The 21,863-nt window shown below is 32.8% G+C and overlaps 1 protein-coding gene across 1 annotated transcript; it reads right to left on the bottom strand.

Annotated features, from left to right (window-relative positions):
• Positions 1-1,034: 1,034 nt before the first annotated feature.
• On the bottom strand, positions 1,035-1,734 carry LOC121129681 (uncharacterized). Its single transcript, XM_040725405.2, has 2 exons — positions 1,597-1,734; positions 1,035-1,534 (listed from the first exon to the last, which is right to left on the bottom strand). The coding sequence occupies exons 1-2, from the start codon at positions 1,598-1,600 to the stop codon at positions 1,143-1,145; spliced, it is 396 nt and encodes a 131-aa protein (XP_040581339.1). The 5' UTR covers positions 1,601-1,734; the 3' UTR covers positions 1,035-1,142.
• Positions 1,735-21,863: the final 20,129 nt, after the last annotated feature.

Here is a 21,863-nt window from a genome sequence, read left to right as displayed (position 1 = left end):
TGATTTCTACGGTTGTAATCCTCCTTTATATATATATAATACTAGAAATTATAATATTATCCTGACAGTTATTACCTGTGAAACCAGGTTGCAAGTTTTGGGTTGCATGATCTAACTTTTATTTTATGTAGTAGTATTTATTGAAATAGTTTGGGAGTCTATATCGAGAGTACTACTTGTATTTTGATCGAGGCAGGAATATTGAATTTAAGAAAACATACCCTCTCCATAACCATTCTTATAATTCGTGTACTCAGTTAGCTTTAATCAGACCAGATTAAAAAAATAGATATCAGAGATTTTTTATTGTCTAAACTATTTTCATAAATTTGATCAGAAACCACATTAGCTAAATATAAATTCAAACTTAACATACATCACAAAATGAATTAATATTAAAATTATCCATTGAAGGAGAAGGGGTCTTTCAATTGAAGCTGAAGAACCACCCAAGAGAAGAGATCCCTGAACATTATAGAAATCTCAATGGCATCTACAGATATAAATTCAATGGAACTTGAGTAGACAGATGTTCATATTCCCGTCTACTCCGCGAAAGAAGTCCATTGGATATGACGAATATGACAAATTTTTTAAACAAATAAATTAATTAAATCTCTCTTGCTGAGTCGTACGATTGTTGTTCCAATTAACATTACTTTTTCGATATATATATTACTTGTATGGTTTAACTGCCTAGATTAGCCTGTGTTAAGTGTACACAGACTTCCAAGTATTTATAATTTAGACACAATGACCTTATTAACTTGGAAGCATAGACAAGCTACATTCAACAATAGGATTTGTTGTAAGTAAATCTCTGTATTTATCTAGATATGTTATTTTACTTCCTACTGCCAATCCATAGTTCAGTCATATCTCAGTGTGGAATGAAGGCTTAAATCACGGGTTAGAGGATGTGTGTACTTCTAATTATGTTGATCAATGAAATAGCTAAGGTATACTAATTTGTCCTAACAACTTTATCATATACGGAAGTATGTGTATTCATGTGTAATTAAGAAAAAAAATAATTCAACATCAGCAATATCTATTTATCAATGAAATTATAAGTAACATTTAGTAAATAGAGGAAAGCAATGGCGTGAGCTAACAAATGAGTGTTAAATTAATTACAACATTTAGCGGGTAGCTTTCCTGGCGAGTATGTGAGCTTCATGCAACGAAGGATCGCTTCGACTAACCCTGTGTATCCGAACATTCATACCACTCTTGGCAGCATTGTAGTCATCCCACCATCTTTGGTTACCAGCTTTACTCCTAGTCTCATTTAAGACGTCAGAGTCCGTAAATAAATTTACATTAGTTTCATGATGACGCTTTAATATATTGATAGCTTTAGTAGCAGCTTGCAACTCGGCACAGTGAGAAGTATCCACGGGTTCTTGAGCTCTCTCACTCACATTGTTATTATTATCATCGCCAAAGTAAACTCCGATTCCACCAGAACGAGGGGGATTGTGGGACCCATCCGTATAGACGTTCACGTATCCATCTGTTAAATGTACGAAACCTAAACAGATAACCGAATATAATACAACTATTACTGAGATAACACATTTCGAAAATCCCTACCCATATTGTTGATAATGTGAAAGTAGTCGGGGTGTGGAACGAAAAATTAGTAGGCCATTATTATTTTGAACTTTAGTTTATATACCCGGAGGGGATTTGAGGATACGCTAAGCGTACACGCATTCACACAAAAGTACATGAACCATGATATGATCATAGACTCATAGTTGATAATATTTTAGAGAAAATCGCGTGCGAGGAGAAGGGGGGAGAAAGACATATGGTATAATTGTTTAAAATACTGATGTGATTCTCACTGATAATCACATCAGTATTTATAAGTTGCCTGCTTTATTATGATTTTTGAGTGTATAACGAAAGTATTTATTAGTAAAATGTTTAATGAAGATATACTACGTATAATTGACTTAGACAGTTTTTACCCGTTACAGAAGAATTGAAAACGTCACACTCCATGGAATTTTAATTCATTATGAACCATATTCTCAGAATAATAACTAATAAAACGACAAAGTTAAAGTATTTCGAAATATATTTCAAGTTCCAAGTTTGTAATAGAAGGCTTAAATTAAATATAATCTACATACTAAAAAATAAACCATCATACATTTAAGTTAAATATACAAAATTAAACAATTAGAATCATATAACTAATCAAAACAATAAATTATAAATACATAATATTTATATAATAGATTGATCCAAATAATATTTTCTTGTTCTAACATCGGAATTCAGTTACATATGTCATAACTTTAGGTTGCAAAACACAAACGAGAAGTGGAGTTTAATCCAAAAGATCATCACCCCTTTTTCCTCATGTGGAAGTTGCTATATACAATTGTGCACAGGATAGATATATCTCCACCGATGATATCTTAATAATTATTAATAATAAAGTAAATGTCAAAATCATAAAATAATAATGTTAGATTTAAATCCATATCTTCGTCCAATCTTAGTACGAACAGCTTTTAGAATCCCACTTTTATTTATTTCATGTTTATCTAAAAAAAGAAAGGATAATCCATGCAGTCAAATTTTATTATCATACTATGATTCTTTGGAAAAGGTCAACCCTTTTTAGGCTGTCCGTTAGAATGATTGTGGTAAAAAGGTTGCGGACAACATTTTGGGGGTAAAATCAACGTGAAGCAATTTCATTGTTAGTTATATGATTGTGAGTAATTGAATTGCAAGACAATATTATCGTGTGCAATTTCATTGCAATTACGTATATTATATTCGGGTAATCAAACTATTGAATGACAAAAATATTATATCGCAGCCGCTCCCAAGAACATCATAGATCCCTTCTAATATTAAAAATGCCCTCAAGTTGAGTTTTGGGGCTCAAAGTAGTCCCCCCCCCCCAGTTCCAAAACATAAAGGACACCTTCTAATATACTATAATACCCTAGAAGATCCTAGATCTGCAGACTAAATGAGACAGCTACTGGTTTCGAATTTTATGACATTTTACTCCAAGTTCAGACATAAATTAATAGATTGCTGAGTCAGTTTACTTTTTACCAACTCCTAATGCTGAAAGAAGGAACGATCCAATGTTAGTACTATAAGGACTTAATAATTACTTATTATTAAAATTAGTGATGTGCCACGAGCTGAACTTTGCCGGTTAAGTATTTTCGAGTTTCTCAAAAAAAAAAAACTCCAAGAAAAAACGAACTTTACTTGTTACTCGCTTTAATACTCGTTGATCGCCTGAATAGTCGTTAACCACCCTAATACTTTTGCTCGCTAACAAACTCGTTAAAAAAAATCATATTGTCAGAAGAATTATTAAAACTTTTAATTGAAAAAATGTTTTCCCAATTTATTTTCCAAGATTTACATAAAAATTAGTTAAATTATTTTACTTTAAGCTTTAACTTCTATTTAAACAAGGAATATTATGATAGTTACTAAGATAATATTATGTAAAGAAAAGTAATGTGTCGTTCGCGAACGTAAGGGCTCTATGAGCTGGCTCTTTGAAGTGAACAACTGTAGCCGACTCACCCAAATTGATGGATTTCTTGCCTTCTTCTTCCAAGCAATGTCGATTACTCCCGCTAGTCTAAAAAATCTGTGTTATTCTTCCGTTCTATCCCCTCTAACTTTTAAAAATTCATAATCCTGGTAGTTGTCACTATTATATGTATTTATCAAAATAAAATATTTTATTATTTCAAAGTTTTGCTAAATATGTATAAAGCAGTTTTTTGTTTTATTTAGTAGTATCCAGTATGAACCACTCATCCCACCGTCGACTAGGCTGTATCGCTATTTCCCAAAATGTAATGGATGTATCCGTTTCGGGGATAAATGCATGAAGGTTCTGGGTACTTGCTATGGTTTTTGCATTGTTCAACCTCTTCTTTAAAAAATTACGCTCAGTTTTGTTGTCCGAATGCGTACAAAATCACACTCCATTGATTTTAAATGGTTAGAAACAAGCCCGAGCAACTAAATCGGTCTGATTCTCATATGGGAGGCGAAGGCTATATTGCGTGGCTTCCCTTTTAAAGTAATACATATTTTTTATCAATCCGAATGTGGCCTTCAAATTGTTTGCGCTGGAACAAATCTACTGTTACTAAATAAGGTCAGTAGTAGTCGTAAATAATTGTAACTAAGAGATGACAATGATTCCCATTTTTTGGTAACGACTAACGAATTCTAACGACACCTTGAGCAGCAGCATCCTGTACTACAAAGCTGTAATTTTCGGAAAAGTCTTAAATTACCACAAATTCACCTTCCATAATTTCAGATTTGCTTTTATTCGACAAATTACCTTGTGATTTAGTAATGAAGTCGTGTTTTTGCCAGCTTTTCTGCTGGGTCATAAAATATTTCTACAAAATTTTGAATTGGAAGTACTATAGGGGTAAGCTCCGACCTATTGGTTGATATCCACTGCTGAAATTGAACTTCATGAACACTATTTTACTCTAAGTGGTCAAGCAACTTTCACATTTACAAAAGAAACAACAACAGACAATGTAGGAGTACAAACTGAAGACGCTAGAATGCGACGGTAGGAGGGATATTCCGTTATCTCCGGCATTATATATCCCATGATCCTAAATTTTACATTTTGGTGAATAATACAAACACATACACTGTGTGTGCCTCTTTCTACGGCAAAAATGCATTGTAAATGTCGGAGACAAATTAATTTCGAAAGAACTATTTATGAATCGGGGTTCCTAAAATTACGAAATAGTTCTCTCAAATTGTACTAAATTAACCGTTTCTGTATGTAATTGTACCAACATGTTTCTGTATGGTCATCGACACAGTCTTTCTTCACGGGTAATATCCTGCTTAATTAATCAGAATGATAAAATTCAACTATTTTATTAACTAAATCAATTGGTTTGAGTGGAGGTGTCAACACATCTATGTAATTTGATTTATAAATTATTTTGCTATGTAATTTGATCATAATACATTTGATTATGATGCAATTTCATTTTAAGTAATTTGATATTATCAAAATATGTTATGATAAGAAATTGTTACAAGAAACTCCATTTTATATTGCAAATATACATCTGCCAACAGTTTAGGCAGGGTACATCTGGTCTCTATAGGGAATCAAAACCTATCACCACAATTATTCAGAGTATCAAGGATCTCTTCTAATATCCTATGATACACCCCGACCCAAGGGTTGTGCAAGTGGTTGTGGTCGAAAAGGTGGATCATTATCCACTGCGGCTGCTTAATTGAGTATCAATAATTATCATTTATTGTCTGGAGAGTGTGGGGAGATATTAATATACTCAAATTTCATATTATACAATTCAATTGTCGGTATTTAAAAGCATATTATTTTGCACAAAACTGTACTTTATCATTCCTGAAAATTTCATTCAATTCTCTTCATTTTTAAGAAAGTTGTGTTATTTTATTTTGATCACAGATTCAGGTGTAGATTAAAAACATAAACATTACAAAAAAAAGGCGTGAAATATCGATGCTAAATTGGTCATAACTTTCTTAATATTGATGCTAGAGACATGATTTTGGTATCAAAATGTCTATTTTAAAACCAGATAAATCAGGTTTAAAAGGAAAAAATTGAATTGAAAGAAAAAAAAATTTATTAAACAGTACACACTGTACTAGATAAATAAGTTTTTAATGTCCATTATAACTTTAATTTGATCCATAGCACTTAATTTGTAATTTTGAAAGCTATTTTGAAGTGACTTATTTTCCAGCGGATGGTGGGATTATACGAAGTAACGGATTGTAAAAAAAATAAAGTAGATGGAAGATTAAGCATTTATCTACATTCAATATAAATGACTTCCAATTGATTTCCATTATTTAATTAACAAGCATCCAGCATTTCTACTGGGATCTCCAAAACTCTTCTTGCACGACTCATGCAAGATTTTCCCCCTCAGTGAAAATAATAAGGATAAATAGGAAATTAATTTTTACTATTTCCTCTGGACATGGGGTATACGAAGTTATTTTCAAAAAGTAAGATGACTTTTCAAATTTGGCTGGTAAGGTACATTTGTATCCTCGATTATTTAATTTCAGTACACTCGTCATGAATATATATTTACTGTTCCAGCTATGTCATGTGTTTATTTTGTTTGTGAGAGGCATAACAGTCAAAAGTATTTTGGGTATTTGGCGATTTTTAGCTATTGAAAAAGATGGATCAAAGAATTTGCATCATATTTTTTGTAAAAAATGAAATTAAAGCCTCCAAAACACTTACAATGTTCATTGTGGGAACCGGGGAAACTACTCTGAGTAAAAAAAAAGAAAAAAAAAACTGGTACAAGCTCTTCCAAAAAGGCCGGAAAGGTGCCAATGACAAGCCTCTTTCTGGACACCCAAGCATGTCAGCAACAGATGAAAACGTTGAATCAGTGAATAAAATTGTGTTTTAAAACCAACAAATTACTGTCAGACAAATCGCTGAGGATATTGCTATATTGGTTGGTTCGCGCTATAATTTTTTTTCAAACGTTTTGGGCATGAGACAAGTGTCTGCGAATTTGTTCACAAACTGCTACTTTTGACCACAAGAATCGTTGCATTTTTTCGCCAAAAACAACACCATAATCATGCCACAGCCACAATATTCACGTGATTTGGCCCCATCTGACTTTTTCTTGTTTCCAAAACTGAAAGAATGGAGATGTGTAAAGGATTGAGGAGATAAAGACTGATTCGCTGGAAGAGCTCAAGGCTATACCGAAAAGTGCTTATGAGAAGTGCTCGTAGGATTGGAAAAAGCGTTGGTACAAGTGTATTGTATCTGAGAGGAATTGCTTTGGAGGGGGCAACATAAATATTGATGAATAAGTTAATATTTTTTCCTAAAAAATTACAAAGTAACCCTACTTTTTGAATACAATTCGTATATGAAGTCAGTAAATACACAAGCAAGCTAGAATGATTTTTCTCATACATTTGTATTGTTCGAATAATTATCATTAAAATTTAAGAAAAGAATATTCTTATTAACCAATTATGTGAGTCGTAAATTGCTTTTAAAGTAGGCAAACTTGATAATCACATAAAAAAGGATAAATTAATTTTGAAAGTGGTTATATTTGAGCCAGGTAAAGTCTCTTCAAACAAATTATAAAGGTTATAAACTATAGCCAAAGTTTTTGAATTTATTAATTCATTCCACAAATTTGAATGATACGCCTATAATTGATACAAATATATCTATAAAATATTGGACTGTATGTACAGGTAATTCCGGAATATCTTTATTTACATCCTCAACAATAAAGAAACATTTAACTCAGTTGTTTTAATTTAAAGTTAAGCGATAGCTTTAACCCTCCTGTTGTCTTCGGGTCAAAATGCCCCATCACATAGTTTAACTAACCATAAAAACCAATAAAATAACGTTTTTTTGGCCTGATTTTTTTGACTTTCACTAACTTGTCCCGAATATTTAAAAAATTAAAAAAAAATTCGCAGAAACAATTTAGTGTAAGCAGTACAAAAAAATGCACAAAGATTGTCCTACGGGTCAAAATGACCCATGATAAAATTTTAACAGAATTGAAACTTACAAAAGTAGTTGCGTAATAAAAAATGTTTCTTTGTTTGATTAGTCTCTCTAATATGCAATTTCCTATGCGTAATAGCATAATGACAATGCGATATTTGTTCTTTGTCCTTGCATTTCAAGGTGGTATAAAGGTGGTTGGTTTTTTAGAATTCACTGCATTTACATTTTTTCAATATGAGTGTGCGGGATATTTCTGTAGAAGCTTTCGATCTCATTCTTGAGGAAAACTTTGATTCCGAACTGGAAGGAGAGGACGGCTGGAGGAGGGTGGCTTGCGATGCCAAATCAAGTTATGCTTGGAAAATCCAGGTATATACAGGAAAGTTGGCCGATGGACACTCAGAGAAAAACCAAGGGATGCGTGTTGTACTTGATCTGACCGAGGGACTGAGGGGTCACAATGTGACTTGTGATAATTTTTTTACCTCTTATCAACTCGGACAACAGCTTCTGAAGAGGAGGAAGATTGCCATGGTTGGTACGGTTTGTAAAAACAAGCCTGAGCTCCCACCCGCACTGCTTGCATCAAAAGAGAGCGAAGTCTTCTATTGGGTTGCCAATAGGTGATTATATGGCCAGATATGCAAAAGACTTAGAGTCCGACACAGAGAGATAATATTCTTCAAGTCTTTAATATCAAGTTATCGACCGGCATCATGACTCTTGGGGTCATTGGGAGCATCTGCAATATCATGCCCATCTTCTTTGAGCCAAAGGAGAGGGTGGGTAAACATGGAGTTTACAAGAAGATCTGTGAAAGTCCGTTGCTTTTGTGAATGTGGCGTGTATGAAATGTCATTTCAGGCTTTGATTTGCAGAATTTTAGTGCTAGGTCAAACAAGTTTTAGATCACATATAATATTTTCCGGATTTCTTGCATTGACCTTTTTGCAGGAGCCTTTATATCCAATGGCGTCTCTAAATTGATCCCGAGTGATATTTAAATCCCTCAACGTCTTTATTCATATCCATTCCGACCTTTATTTCATCTATGAAGCTTTCAAGCTAGGCACTACGCTTTTTCTTCTTTTGCTAATTCTCCCAGAGTATTTTCTCTAATTCGTCGCAATGAGCAACACCCATTTCTAATTCCATCAATTGTTCATAGTGTTTTATAATCATTTCAAACTTATTCTTAATATTGTATGGTATGTTTCCTATACTCCCATTAAGCGTCTCATATTTTTTAATAATTTCCTTCATCCTCACAAAATCAACCTTGCATCTGAGGAGTTGCGTGTTTATTTAGGTGTATTTAGTTGCGTGACTTTTATACGTTGTCATTCTTAATTGTATATTTGATTCGAACATGACTATATAATATAATAAAGAGGTGACTCGAGAAGTGAAGCATTATTCCTAAGTGCAAAAACCTAATCACTGCAAATAATAACACATCAATACCCAGTTGGTATTTACTGATTAATTATTAGAGTTTATAATCTTTTAAAACTTTGATTAAGAAAAAAAAGATTAAGTAGATTTAAGTGAATTTTATGTTATAAGAATTGCTAAATGAAAACGGCTGGACGAGGTGATGACTTAAGGAAGCGATCATCTAGAAAAAAGGCTCAAGTAACCAGAGCTGTAAACAGTATAAACAGTTTTTGTAAGTCCATATTAACACGGAAAACTTCTGAAGGTAAATTATTCCTGGATGAAGCAAGAATCCGTTTTCAAAAAGCCTGTGAAGCATTAGAAGAATATAATATGGAATTGATGGACATAGATCTAGATCAAACATATGTTTAGAATACATTGATATGTTGATGAATACAATACCAACTATCAAGAGACGCTGAAGAAGCTTTTAGATACAATGAGAAACCAGCTGCGCAAACTTTAAATAAACTATACGAACCTTCTAGTAGTAAAAACATTTTCCGTATTGATAACTCTTCTCTTCCCTTCAATTTAACGTTCGTTTTTATGCATTGTTGTTATTCTTATTCGTATATTTGATTCAATCATGTGTTGGTATACAATATAAATAATAAAAAAGGGACTCGAGAAGTGAAAAAAAATCTAATCCCTGCAAATAATAACACATCAACATCCATTTTTAGTTGTTACTCCGATAGGTTACAGTAAAATCATCGTTCTTTTTAGTTACACTCTATGATAGCCTTTGATATTTGAAGTTCTTTTAAAGTGATTAAATTTAAAGAGAATGTTTATTGGGCTTTCCATAGTAAGTAATTCATGGACGTCCGCAGGGCCTGGGCTAGAGGGGATGTAACCCCCTCCCCAAATTAAGAAATTTTTGCTTATTACTCGAAAATTAAAAAGTTTTGAAGTTATTTTTAAAAAAAATTCCAAAAAATATAATTTGTCAGTTTTTTTGCATAATTTAAGTTTGTGTGAATAGCTATGGATTTATCAAAAAAAATTACATTTGAAATAAAACTTTCTAATTTTTTGTGAGGAACTGCGAATTTTTGAAATTTTTTTCCAAAAAATTCAATTTGTTGTAAACAACTGTTGATTTTTCCCCCTAAAAGTTTAAGTGTTGGCGAATAAATATGAATTTTTGAGATTTTTTTAAAAAAATTTGATATTTAAAATTATTTGTGAACAGCTATAGATTTATGAAATTTTTTCAAAAAAATTTAATCTTTTGAGAATAGAGCCTATGAAATTTTTTATCTTTTTTCCAAAAAATTTAACTCTTTGTGAATAGCTATGGATTTTTAATATTTAATTTTTTTTTCCAAAAAAATCAAAAAACCAAAATACAATCCTACGGACGGCCCTGTAATTATAAAGTGTGCTCCATTTTTTGAGTAATTAATTCGGTTGATTTCATCCTCTGGAACGGCTTAACTATGAATTAACTTTTGATAATGGCTAATGTCAGGGGGTTCCATTATCATATTACCACTATTTTGTGAGCTTCATTTAATTATTTATGATAGTTAGGCAAAAATTATTGATAGCAATATATTTTTCATAATAGTAACGTGCATTTTAATAATAGACGAACTTCTATTATAAAGTCTCGAGGCTTATCACCCAAGCAAATGTTTAATTTTCCAAAAGTCATGAATCGAAGGAAGTTGTGGATCAATGCCATTAAACGTGCGAATAGGACTCCCACCAAACACTCAAAGGTTTATCTAGTAATATAATCAGCTATTTTTTACTAGGTGAGGTATGTGAAGATTAAATTAATGGGTTGTTTTATAATGATGTCACTGAGTTCCATATTCTAATTATTCATACTTAAATTATTCGCTTCAGGCTCACATTGAAGAATCAATGTTTCTGCAAAAGTCTCCAGAAGGACGTTGGCGTTTGGTAATTAATGTAATTCCTACTTTATTAAAGCATTCTAAGATAAAAAATAGCAAAAACTCATGTTTAACCCAAACAAAAAAAAGTGGAATTATGAATGAAATTGAGTAACGCATGTCTTGATCATTGGCCACATTTGATTATAATTAATTATTTAAGTGTATTATTCGCTGAAAATGTTATTTAAGCTTATGGTGTGAAACTCATTTAAGCATTTAATATTTAAAAAGTAAATTCGGTAAATTTTTAACGCTATATTTATTTTTTTTTAAATAAATTTTTAACGGAATGTTATAATAGGGATAATAAAACAAAGTATTAAAAACTATTTCTTTTTTAAATATCCATTTTTAATCATGGCTCATGAGAGAATGGCAACTTTATATTATTCGGTGCAATAGCTGAAAATTGAGAACTTATTTATTTCCAAAAAATATTTTTGTTGTAGATTTTTTGTCTGTCTGCTCTATCCCTTGAGTCCTTTAGATGTGATACACGTCGTTATTTTTATTGTACCACGCAACCTTTCATCCAGAAAGAAACAGAAAAGAGGCCCGAAATCACTTGGTGGTTAGCCAAATAAGTTTATCATACCATCGCTATTTATATCTTATATAGCCGCAGACTACCACTGTCATATTATTTATTCGAGAGAATCAACAGCTGACAACAAAATATATAGGGTATTTTTGTATTAGCGAGATAACACGATGGACTTATAATAATACTTTAATATAATCATTCTCTAAGTGAGCCAGTACTCTTATACCACTCAAGGTTAATAAAAATACAAGGTTTGACCATCATGTAATCGGCCTTGCTAGAATTTTCAATTCGATCTATCGTACCTACTACTGGATATGAAAGGTAGATTTTGAGAAAACACACAACCATTCTTACTGTATGACGTCAATATTAAAAGGCGTTGTGGAAGTCAAACATCAGTTGTAAACGCGTTATAGTATAACCTTGTATTTCTCTCAATCTTGGTATCTCTGTAGTACGAAGGTAATGAGGAACAGAGCATAAGTGCAGTATCAACAATTACAAAGAACAAAATTCAAAAAATGGGAAACAAATGAAAAGAGAGACCTCCTTAACAAGATAAAAGTGTTTACATTTAATAAGATCATGTTCTAAATAGGAACAATTTATAAAATAGATATTAAACAAAGTGTTCATGAGTCTGAGGTTGTGACTGCCACGTAGTGACCTACAACACATTTCAAAATTGTACTTATTTTTTATTGCAGACTACTTATTGAATATCTAGCTTTTGTATGTCGCATTAAGTCATTTACGATTGTCAACACCCCAATACATTATATATTTTCCATAATATAATCAACGAATACACCTTTACTACTACCTACTACTAGTTCTTCATTCTAAATATTCTACGAATTTGAAAAGTTGGGTTGCCGGGTACCTTGCAAACATTCTATTGTTTACTCGAAAAATTATGTAGATGAAAAAGGGGAGGCAAAAAGTCCAGGTATTAGTTTAAATTTCTAGAAAATAAATCCTTCAAAATAATTTTACCATCAAGTTACAAATATCTAGATATGGGGAGGTCTCTAGTCCTCCAACCCCCCCCTTTTGGAGGCTCTTGAGTCTATATATTTCAAGTCTAATTCTAACCTTGCGTTTCAAATTCCAACCTTTCGATACTTTAATGAACAGCCTTTGCTTGTTTTTGTCCAGTATCCTTTTCTAACGTTTTTACTTAAAGAAGCTGATTAATTCTAAGGATGAAATTGACTGAATAGAATAAGCAGGTACTTTTCGCATAAATGAATCAATAAAAAATATTCAATGCAAACTCTTTTGATCTTATTACTCATTATAACTCAGTATTTTTGCATTCTTATAACATTGAAAAAAAAAAATATATTATAAGACAATGAAAAACCCATTATATGACCAATCTCTGGTCACTATTTTTGAAAATGAATTGAAAATAAAAACTAGAGTATCCGTTCCTGAATAATATTTTCTTTATTCCATCCACCCGACTTCTTCTCATTGACGATGAATTTACTTTGAACCTTGGTAAAAAAAAGTTCACGTTCTCTTTTCATCCTCGCTTGAAAATAAGATTTAGATTCTCAGATTGTAAGATCTAAAGGGTTTCTTGAAGTTGTTTATTTTTTTTCCTAAGGCACTTGAGTTCTTGAGTTGTCATAGTTGCTCTCGTAATTTTTAAAGTTGGGATCTGCATGCTTAGGGGTATGAATCAGTCATTTTTACTGAATAAGTTTGAGTTGACGACTGGTACACTATTACTTTACTACGAGACGATATGTCAGCTAATTTCAAGGGCATTGAACGGATGCTTCTACAAATTTAAGCTACGTCAGGAACAACAGCCCGTGCAAAATGATTGAGAATTTGAGTTATTTCTTCAATTGCCTTCAAAATGGAATTGACAAAATCCTTTCTTGTCAAACCTTTGATCCATTTTGCTTGGAATTGACAGACGGGTTTCTCCTGTTTAACCTGTTCTTATACAATTGAGCGTCTGTCTTTGTTTATCAAATCAATGTAAATTTATGTTTGTCTAATATTTACGGTTATAGATAATTTGACATTGAAATTTTTGACACAAAAAGTAAACATTATAGGTAAGTGTTTGTTAAAATATATTTCTATTATAAAACATGAGATTTTAATTTTACTTTATTAAATCCCTAGCATGTTGTTCAATTAATTAACATGTTTTTAATATATTATTAGTTTCATTATTCAGGTCACATCATGTATTCCGATTTCAAATCTATAGAGGAGACTTGTTCACCCCATTTTTATTATATACATATACTAAATTATGTTTTGTTTTTTGTGTAATTTCATGTTATACTTTAATTATTAATCACTGTAAATAATAAAAAAAATATTTTTTAAATTTTATTATTATTTCTGTAAATGTTTTATTTGTTCATCTTATATATGGAATTATAAGTATTTAATTCATGTTTTTACATGTTTCCTCCTGTTGTAGCATGTCTAATCCTACCCTGTACCTCCTTCTAGTGTATCAAGTATCCTACTTTTGGTTAGTTTCTAAAACATCAATAAATGGCTATTAATTATTACACTGCATCAAAAATACTTTGAAATTACTTGTCTTATGTAACTACACATTAGTAACACATCAGTTAACTTAGCATGAAAAAGTCCCATAGGATTATTTATTGCCGGACTCAATATTTTTAATTTTATTTATCATGTACAAAATTTGTTATATAAATTTTTACTGTTCCAACTCACTTTGATCCCTGAATATAGCCTATTGACGAGATTACAGATGTTATAGACAGGAGTAGAATGAAGACTCGTAACTTCTTTACAAATTTTTTTCTAAAACCAGGGATACAGAAGCAAAAATATAAGCAAATACTCCTCATTTTGTTACATTGCAGGATTCTCTTCAGGTATCAATATAGTGTTTTCCTATGACGTACTTCAGTATTTTTTCAGAATTTATGGCAGTTTAAAAGTATTATAATATTTTTTCGTCAAATAGTTAGTAGTATCTCTAATTATTTCGAAATATGTCCAATCCAATCATTATTGTTGGAGGATGAAATGTTATAGTTGTAAACAGGTTGGGAGAATGGTGAATGTCCTCCCAACAAAACATATTCCTTCTGCCCAATTACCACCATACCACCAAAGACATACATATGTCTTTTTACAAAAATTATTTTCTGATATAAAAATGTTATGTTTTCTATAAAAAGTACATTTTCTAATTAACAAAGTAAAAATATTAAAGCTCCAGGATAATCAAAACTTCAAATGATGAGTATAATTTCAAACAAATGAGCAAAGTCAGCAATTATCTGTACCTAAATAATACAGAAATTACAATTTTTTAATAATTATTCCATCAAGGAATATAGTACGAATAAAAATTTAATTTTTTAAGAGGAGGGTTACTCATTTTGTTCTTGGTAGGGCTTTGGCCCACCAGGATCCAATCTGCATAGGGGTTGACTCAAAAGTTTCGATTAAGTGAAACTCAATGGACAAACAGCTCGGGAGAAGTTATGATCTTGACCCCAATCTGCGTAGGTTGGATACTCGATGGCTCATAGAGACTGAAATTCTACATTATGAATATGGACTACAAAGACAATTTCTCAGTTTTTAAAAAAGCATTTAAAGGCCAAACCTACTGCGATTGAAAATTTTAATGGTCATTTCAACAATACTAAATGTGGGGATTTAGCCGATGGGGGAAAATGGTGTTGAATATTGTTGGATATATATATTATATGAATCGATTTAGCAACATCCACAAATGTCTTGAATTAACAGTAATTCAAAGTACTAAGTTTCTGAAATGTGTGGAGGCATTGTAACCATAGCGTCACTATAGTTTGCAAATGTTTTATTGCATGTTTAAAGTTGTTCAAAACGTTTTAAACCATACACGTTGGGAAATTTTTCAGGCGTGTATGTAATATAAAGTACAAGACTGCATCCACTATATAGGCTTGTATCAAATAACTAAGTGAAATATTTTGTAATAACAAAACATAGTAAATCTTTCTTTATTAGCTTAATATATACGAAAAACCCAGGATTCAATGTATTTTCTAAGATAATACCCAAAAACCAAATATGATATTGTAAAACCTAATATATAGGTAAGCCCCAAGCACTGGCAGTCCTGGTACACGCACGATATATGTGGTAACCCGCATTTAGAGTTAAAAAAAATAGTTTCCATTGATAGTGAATAATGGCTAGTGCTCTTGCTTCAAACAGATTTTAAATGAATTGAATTTCCGGGGAGAGAAAAATGTGTCTAATTCAAGGTCTTGTCCTTATCGGTCTAGTGGTTCCAGTTCTTGAACCGCTGGATGCGGAACCGACAAAGTCGAAACGAGACACCAATATATTGCTTATCGGTCTCGGTTCTTGTGCTTATTTTCGTTTGATGTATATTTTGGATTATTTATGACCCTTTAATATTCCGTCTACATAATTTCATGTAAATGAAACACGTTGTTACTTTTATTATATCCCGTAACCTTTCCTCCAAAAAGAAACAGTAAAAATCCAAGTATGCTACTAAGCTTGTCAGGGCCCTTTAATATGATAAATATAATATTTCTTAAGCCAGTGTTTCCCAAAATTTCCTATGCCTAGGCCCCTACACTAATACATTTTTAGCTAAGGCCCCCTTTATACAAAACATTTGTATTGTCTATGTATGTGTAGACTGAAAGCAATCCTCACTTATCTATATTCCTGCCCCCCCCCCTCAAGCCTCCCCTCAAGGCCCCCACTTTGAAAACCATTGTCTTAAGCAACCTTAATTAAACCAAAACTATTTGAGTGAAGGACTTGAAACAAATTTGGTGGCACACCACATATTATAATGTTGACAAAATCATATATTAATTTTATTTTACTTATAAACCAGATTGTAGAAAAGGGGATTTTTTGGGTAATCTAATTTAAATATGAAAAAATCCTTAGAACTCCCATAATTTCTTAAATTAAATATATTTAATCGCCTTAATAACACGGACCGGCTAATCAATTCTCAATTGGATAACTCCCTGTTTTTTTCTCGCCAAAAACTCCTCAGATCATGCTTTATCGAGAAATAACGAATTCTTCCGTGATAAAGAATGTTCTGGAGGTCCATCGATTTCATTTATATCAAAACCTTCCTTATAGACTATATTAAATCTACATATGTTTGGACGACAGTACTTCAGAGGAGAATATTCTCCTGAATTTACGACGTAGTTGAAGTAGCCATCAATAAACTTGGAGTGCTTGTCAGTGTGTCTATGACCTATCACATATAAGTTAAGAAATTGGGCAAGTCGTGCAATTGTGTGGCTGAAAAGTAGTATCCTATAAACATTCTCAAATCTAAATCTTCCCATGGACTACGATCAAACGTCAAAATGATTAAAATTTAAAATCCATGTGATAGGCTTAAAGTCTGCTCTTGAAAAATTCATAAATCCTTCATTCAAAATCCAAGCTCTACGATACATTTCCAAAGCAATAGAGACCGTTTAGTTTTGAATTTGAAACTCTTTACTGAAAAATTACCCTTGAATGGACATGTGAGATTAATGAAAAATCTAAAAAGTTTGGTTGTACATCCGACATTAAAAGAGTCAGCTAAGACCATTGGTTCTGGCTCTCTCTTGCTTGAATTAAAGGGAGATACACATAAAATTCCTCAAAATTTACCTATGAAAGAAAGTATCATCAAATTGATTTTCAATAGATCCCCAAAACAATGTAGCAACTGCTTCCAATTTGGCTACTCAATGACCAGATGCCCATAAAATATAATATAAAGAGAAATTTTGGGGATAATTATAACACAATGAAGTCGTATAGGGGTGCTGTATTTCAAATGGAAATAAGTTCAAATTTACACACAAAGAGGGAAACCTTCTCAGAAAGTAAGATTAAGATATCCCCAGTTATAGTTCATAGTAAAGTAGAGGCAAAACCCACTAATCAAAAGACGGAGGCAGGAAATTTCTATGGAAAGTAATGATGAGAGAACTGAGGGACACACAGTCATTATGGAATCTCTCAAGAACATCCCACTTGAAGGGACTTCTTACCGGAAGAGGAACCTGAAAAGATTGAAGGAATGAAAATAAGATATTATCTCATATCCCGTCTAGAGAACCTACAAACTAATTTAAAAGTTGTAACTGACACCGAGAGCTGCCCTCATTCAGAAGAATTAGCAAAATCCAGTTAAGAAAATGGGAATCATCTATCTGGTTTTGAAAAACTCAGATCCCCAGTCATTCATGACAAGATCAAATAAAAAAAAAACCAACTATGAATTTATATCCAATCTGTTTCAGGTTTTAGGACTCTTGTGGTATTCTACCTTACTGTAAAACAAGAATATTTCATTATTATCCTTACCTTCAACTCTATATCTTCCCGTGCGCTGTAGCCTGTAAGGTTCTCAACTATTTGAAGATGATTGGTTTTCTTGATATACACCTAGTAGCTCTTGCGGATATTAGTCTGAAAGATTCCCATAAAGTTGCTTACCTTTTCACCGGATCACATTTATCGTCATATACTGATTTGATTATGTTGCTATTAGTGAATGAGTAAGGCTCTGGATTTGAATCCGGCTCATTATATGTGGTGTGTCAACTCTTGAATTAAAAGAAAAAATCGTAATATATTATTTACATCATATATGGGTACGTACAGGCCAATATTTCATAGACATATTTTGAGCTTTGTATTCAAATTACTGGGATGAGTTTTAGCTGTAGTTCAGAGCCTTCAAATGATTTCGTTGTTCAATTTTGATCAAGCTTTGTCAATTGTATTTTTATCAAAAGAAACAGATTTCGACCTGATGACCTGGACATTTCAACAAAATATCCCGGTCATCGTAATCTAGCTATAATTAATTCTTATTTTCTGTTCTAGCTAGGACCATATTACTGATGGATCGGTTAATTGATTCTAGGCTAATTGAATGAGGTGCCAGTTAGACATTATAAACTGGTTTAAAAATCTAAATGATTATTTTGACATGTGTCAATAATATTTAATTCATTGTTTGAATAGTTTCATTCAACAACGCACTTTTTTTGCTCGTAAAATGTCTAATTTGGTCCCTACGCAAAAATGTGCGAATATCCTTGATTTTTTGTTACCAATTGAATAGAAATGCTTCTCAAGCCAATCAAATGCTTGTGGAAGCTTACGGTGGGCATGCTCTAAGCAGAGCACAGTGCTTCAGGAGGTTTGAAAAATTCCAAAGTGGTTATTTTGAAGTGACAAATGAAGAGCGCGGCCGGTGCAAAAAGTTTGAAGACGCCGAATTGTAAGTATTAGCTGATTATACCGGAAAACATCAAAAAGTACATAAAATGTTGTTGACAAACTGTCGACTGAAGTTGCATGATATAACTGAAATCTTAAAAATATCAAAAGGACGTGCTTCCACCATTTGCATGAACATTTGTCGATGAGAAAGCTGATTTCCAAATGGGTATCGCGTTTGCTCACAGTGGACCAAAAGCAACAACGTGTCTATGTTTCGGAGAGCTATTTGGAGCTGTTTATCCGCAATAACAAGGATTTTTATGCATTATGTGACAGTAGATAACACCTGGATCCACTACTATACACCAGAGTCAAATTGATCGTCAGCTGAGTGCACAGCATCTGGAGAAAGCGGTCCAAAGTGAGCAAAAAAGCATGGGTCAGCCGGTAAGGTTTTGGCCTCCCTTTTTTGGGATGCTCAAGGTTATTTTTTTTCATCAACTACCTTGAGAAAGGAATAACCATCAATAGCGGATATTATATGGCGTTATTGGTGCGTTTGAAGGAAGAAATCGCCGAAAAACGGCCCCAAATTAAGAAGAAAGAAGTGCTGTTTCATCAAGACAATCCACCATGTCACAAATCTTTAAAACCATGGCAAAAATACACAAATTGCGCTTCGAATTGCTGTCACCCCCCGTATTTTCCAGATCTGCCCCCCCCAGCGACTACTGGCTCTTCTTAGATGTAAAAAAAAGCTCCTGGGAAAAGATAAGGATCGAACGATGAGGTGGTTCCCAAAACTGAAGCCTATTTTGATAGACTTGACAAATCGTACTATAGAAAAGGCATCGAAATAATAGAGAAGCGCTCGACTAATTGTATCGCTCTTGAAGGAAGCTATCTAGAAAATAAATTTCGAATATTGACAAATAAACTTCGTTTTATTTGTCAGCCTTGGAACTTAGTGACCCACCGGATACATATACCAAATATTCTATAGACACCCATTTGTGTCAACTATAGGAATTGTATTCAAACTTGCTGTATGAGTTAAGATAACCAAGAATTTTAGCTATAGTGTAGAACCTTCATTTGATGTAAGAGCCTTATATTATCCCAAACATGGGCTCTTTTACATAAAATCTATCAATTTATCATTCTTGTATAGTGTCGATACATTTCAACTACTCAAAGTGCAATTAGCTGTGCTTATAAAGGGTTATAATAGTATAATTAATTGATAAAAATCAACAAAATAATTCTCCAATAAATACAAATTTAATCCACACTTACTTTTGAGAAAAATCATTCTTGCTAACTTTGAGTTGACGGGCCACATATATTCTTGCCGCATAAATACTAATTAATATATTAACATATATAACAACAGTTCACAATATATTTTGATAGGACTCCCATCTATGAGTCAAACTTGTAATGGAGAGTATGATAATTGATAATAAGTTATGTCAAATTATGCAAATAAGATTTAATTATATTTTTTACAATCGTTTTTTTCACTATAAATATGGAAGGACATCCAGGAGAGTTTTATATATATATATTTACATTCATTCGAAGTGAAAGACCATCTTTTTAAATTGACCGTCCCTAAGATAGTGTACTCTCATTAGTCATTAAGGAGCTCGGGGAAACCCAGATTTGGACTGTCGTGCCAGAAACAAAGTACTATGCAAACTGTTGTGTTTCGGTACTACCATCCTATGAAATCTAATAGTCGATCCTGCCGACAAGACTGGATATCTAATTACTCATCATATTAATAGGTATCTATGCATAACACAAACTTTAGCGCTAAAGCCAAGGGGGAAGTGTGTCCTAGAACAGAATGACCAGTGCGCCAGGCACAAAAAGAATGTAGATTTAAACAACAAGTTAGACAAAGCTACACATAAGGTGTTCAACGTCATCCCCTCCAAGGATAATAGGGGTGGCTTCTTCAATACTGACCTAGTGAAAGGCTTGGTCTCTGCTAATATCCCGCTTGCCAAGATTAATAACAGGGAGCTCAAAGAATTCTTAGAGAAGTACTCCAACAAGACGATACCTAGCCACACCACCATGACCAGGACAATAGAGAAAACAAAAAAGGAGGTAGTGGGCAATATGAAGAAGAAACTTAAGGATAAGTTATAGTTTATTTCCATTGATGAAACCACAGACAGGCTGCGTAGGACCATGTGTGTAGTGCTGGCAGATACTTTGGACGGGGCATACTTGGAAAGGCCATACTTGATCAACATGGTCAAACTAGACGCTATTATCAACTTGTCTATGCACTGTGCAGCAGTGCATCAACTTTTCTCTGTTTGAGCAAGTTACCTCTTGTACAGGGCTTGTCCATAATTGAGAAGGTCTTGGAGAACCTTGCAATCCCCCAGTTTGCTCACAAGCTAGAGAGATACTGAAAAAAAAATCCACCATACAAGAAGATGAGTCTTATTGACTCAGTGCTCTCTGGCAAGTATATGCTTGGCATGAAGGAGGATCTCAACACCATAGCAAGCTTCGACTGCGCCCTTGCGACATACGTGAACTGTGAGAGAGCCTCCAGCGTTTTCAAAGATCTCCTCACTAATTATAAGAATAGACTGACATAAGACCATCTGAGGGACTAGATGATAACTCAATGGAACAAGGGCCTACTTGATTGAGAAATTTTAATTATATAATTGTTTTTATCCTATTTTACGTGATTTATTTGCATTTTTGGTCATTTTCTGCATTTTTGAGTTTTTTATTAGCTCCATTGTTATGCATTATTTGAACATTTCTATACATGCTCCTCGTTCCCTTATAGTCTCTTTACGTTGACCTCCTACAATCTTTACTTCTAGCATTCGTCAGTTTTACTCACATAAATATAATTCCAATACACAATACAGTGATATTAAAGTATTATAGATCAATGGTATCTAAACTTACCATGAAAAGAACAAATTTGTCTTACTCTAAAACTTCCATCCAATCCACATTGTTATTTCTGCTATATGAAGCCTTTGTGCATTTTATATGGCCATCGCCCAAAAATGATGATCAAGTTGTATGGAAACAATTTTATCCTCAGCTTTTAAATCCACACTATCCATGACAAATGTCTTTCTAATTTAATTTTCATATA

Source organism: Lepeophtheirus salmonis, chromosome 14 (assembly GCF_016086655.4).
Source record: "Lepeophtheirus salmonis chromosome 14, UVic_Lsal_1.4, whole genome shotgun sequence".
Lineage (NCBI taxonomy): Eukaryota > Metazoa > Arthropoda > Copepoda > Siphonostomatoida > Caligidae > Lepeophtheirus > Lepeophtheirus salmonis.
This window is presented reverse-complemented; position numbering and strand designations above follow the sequence as displayed.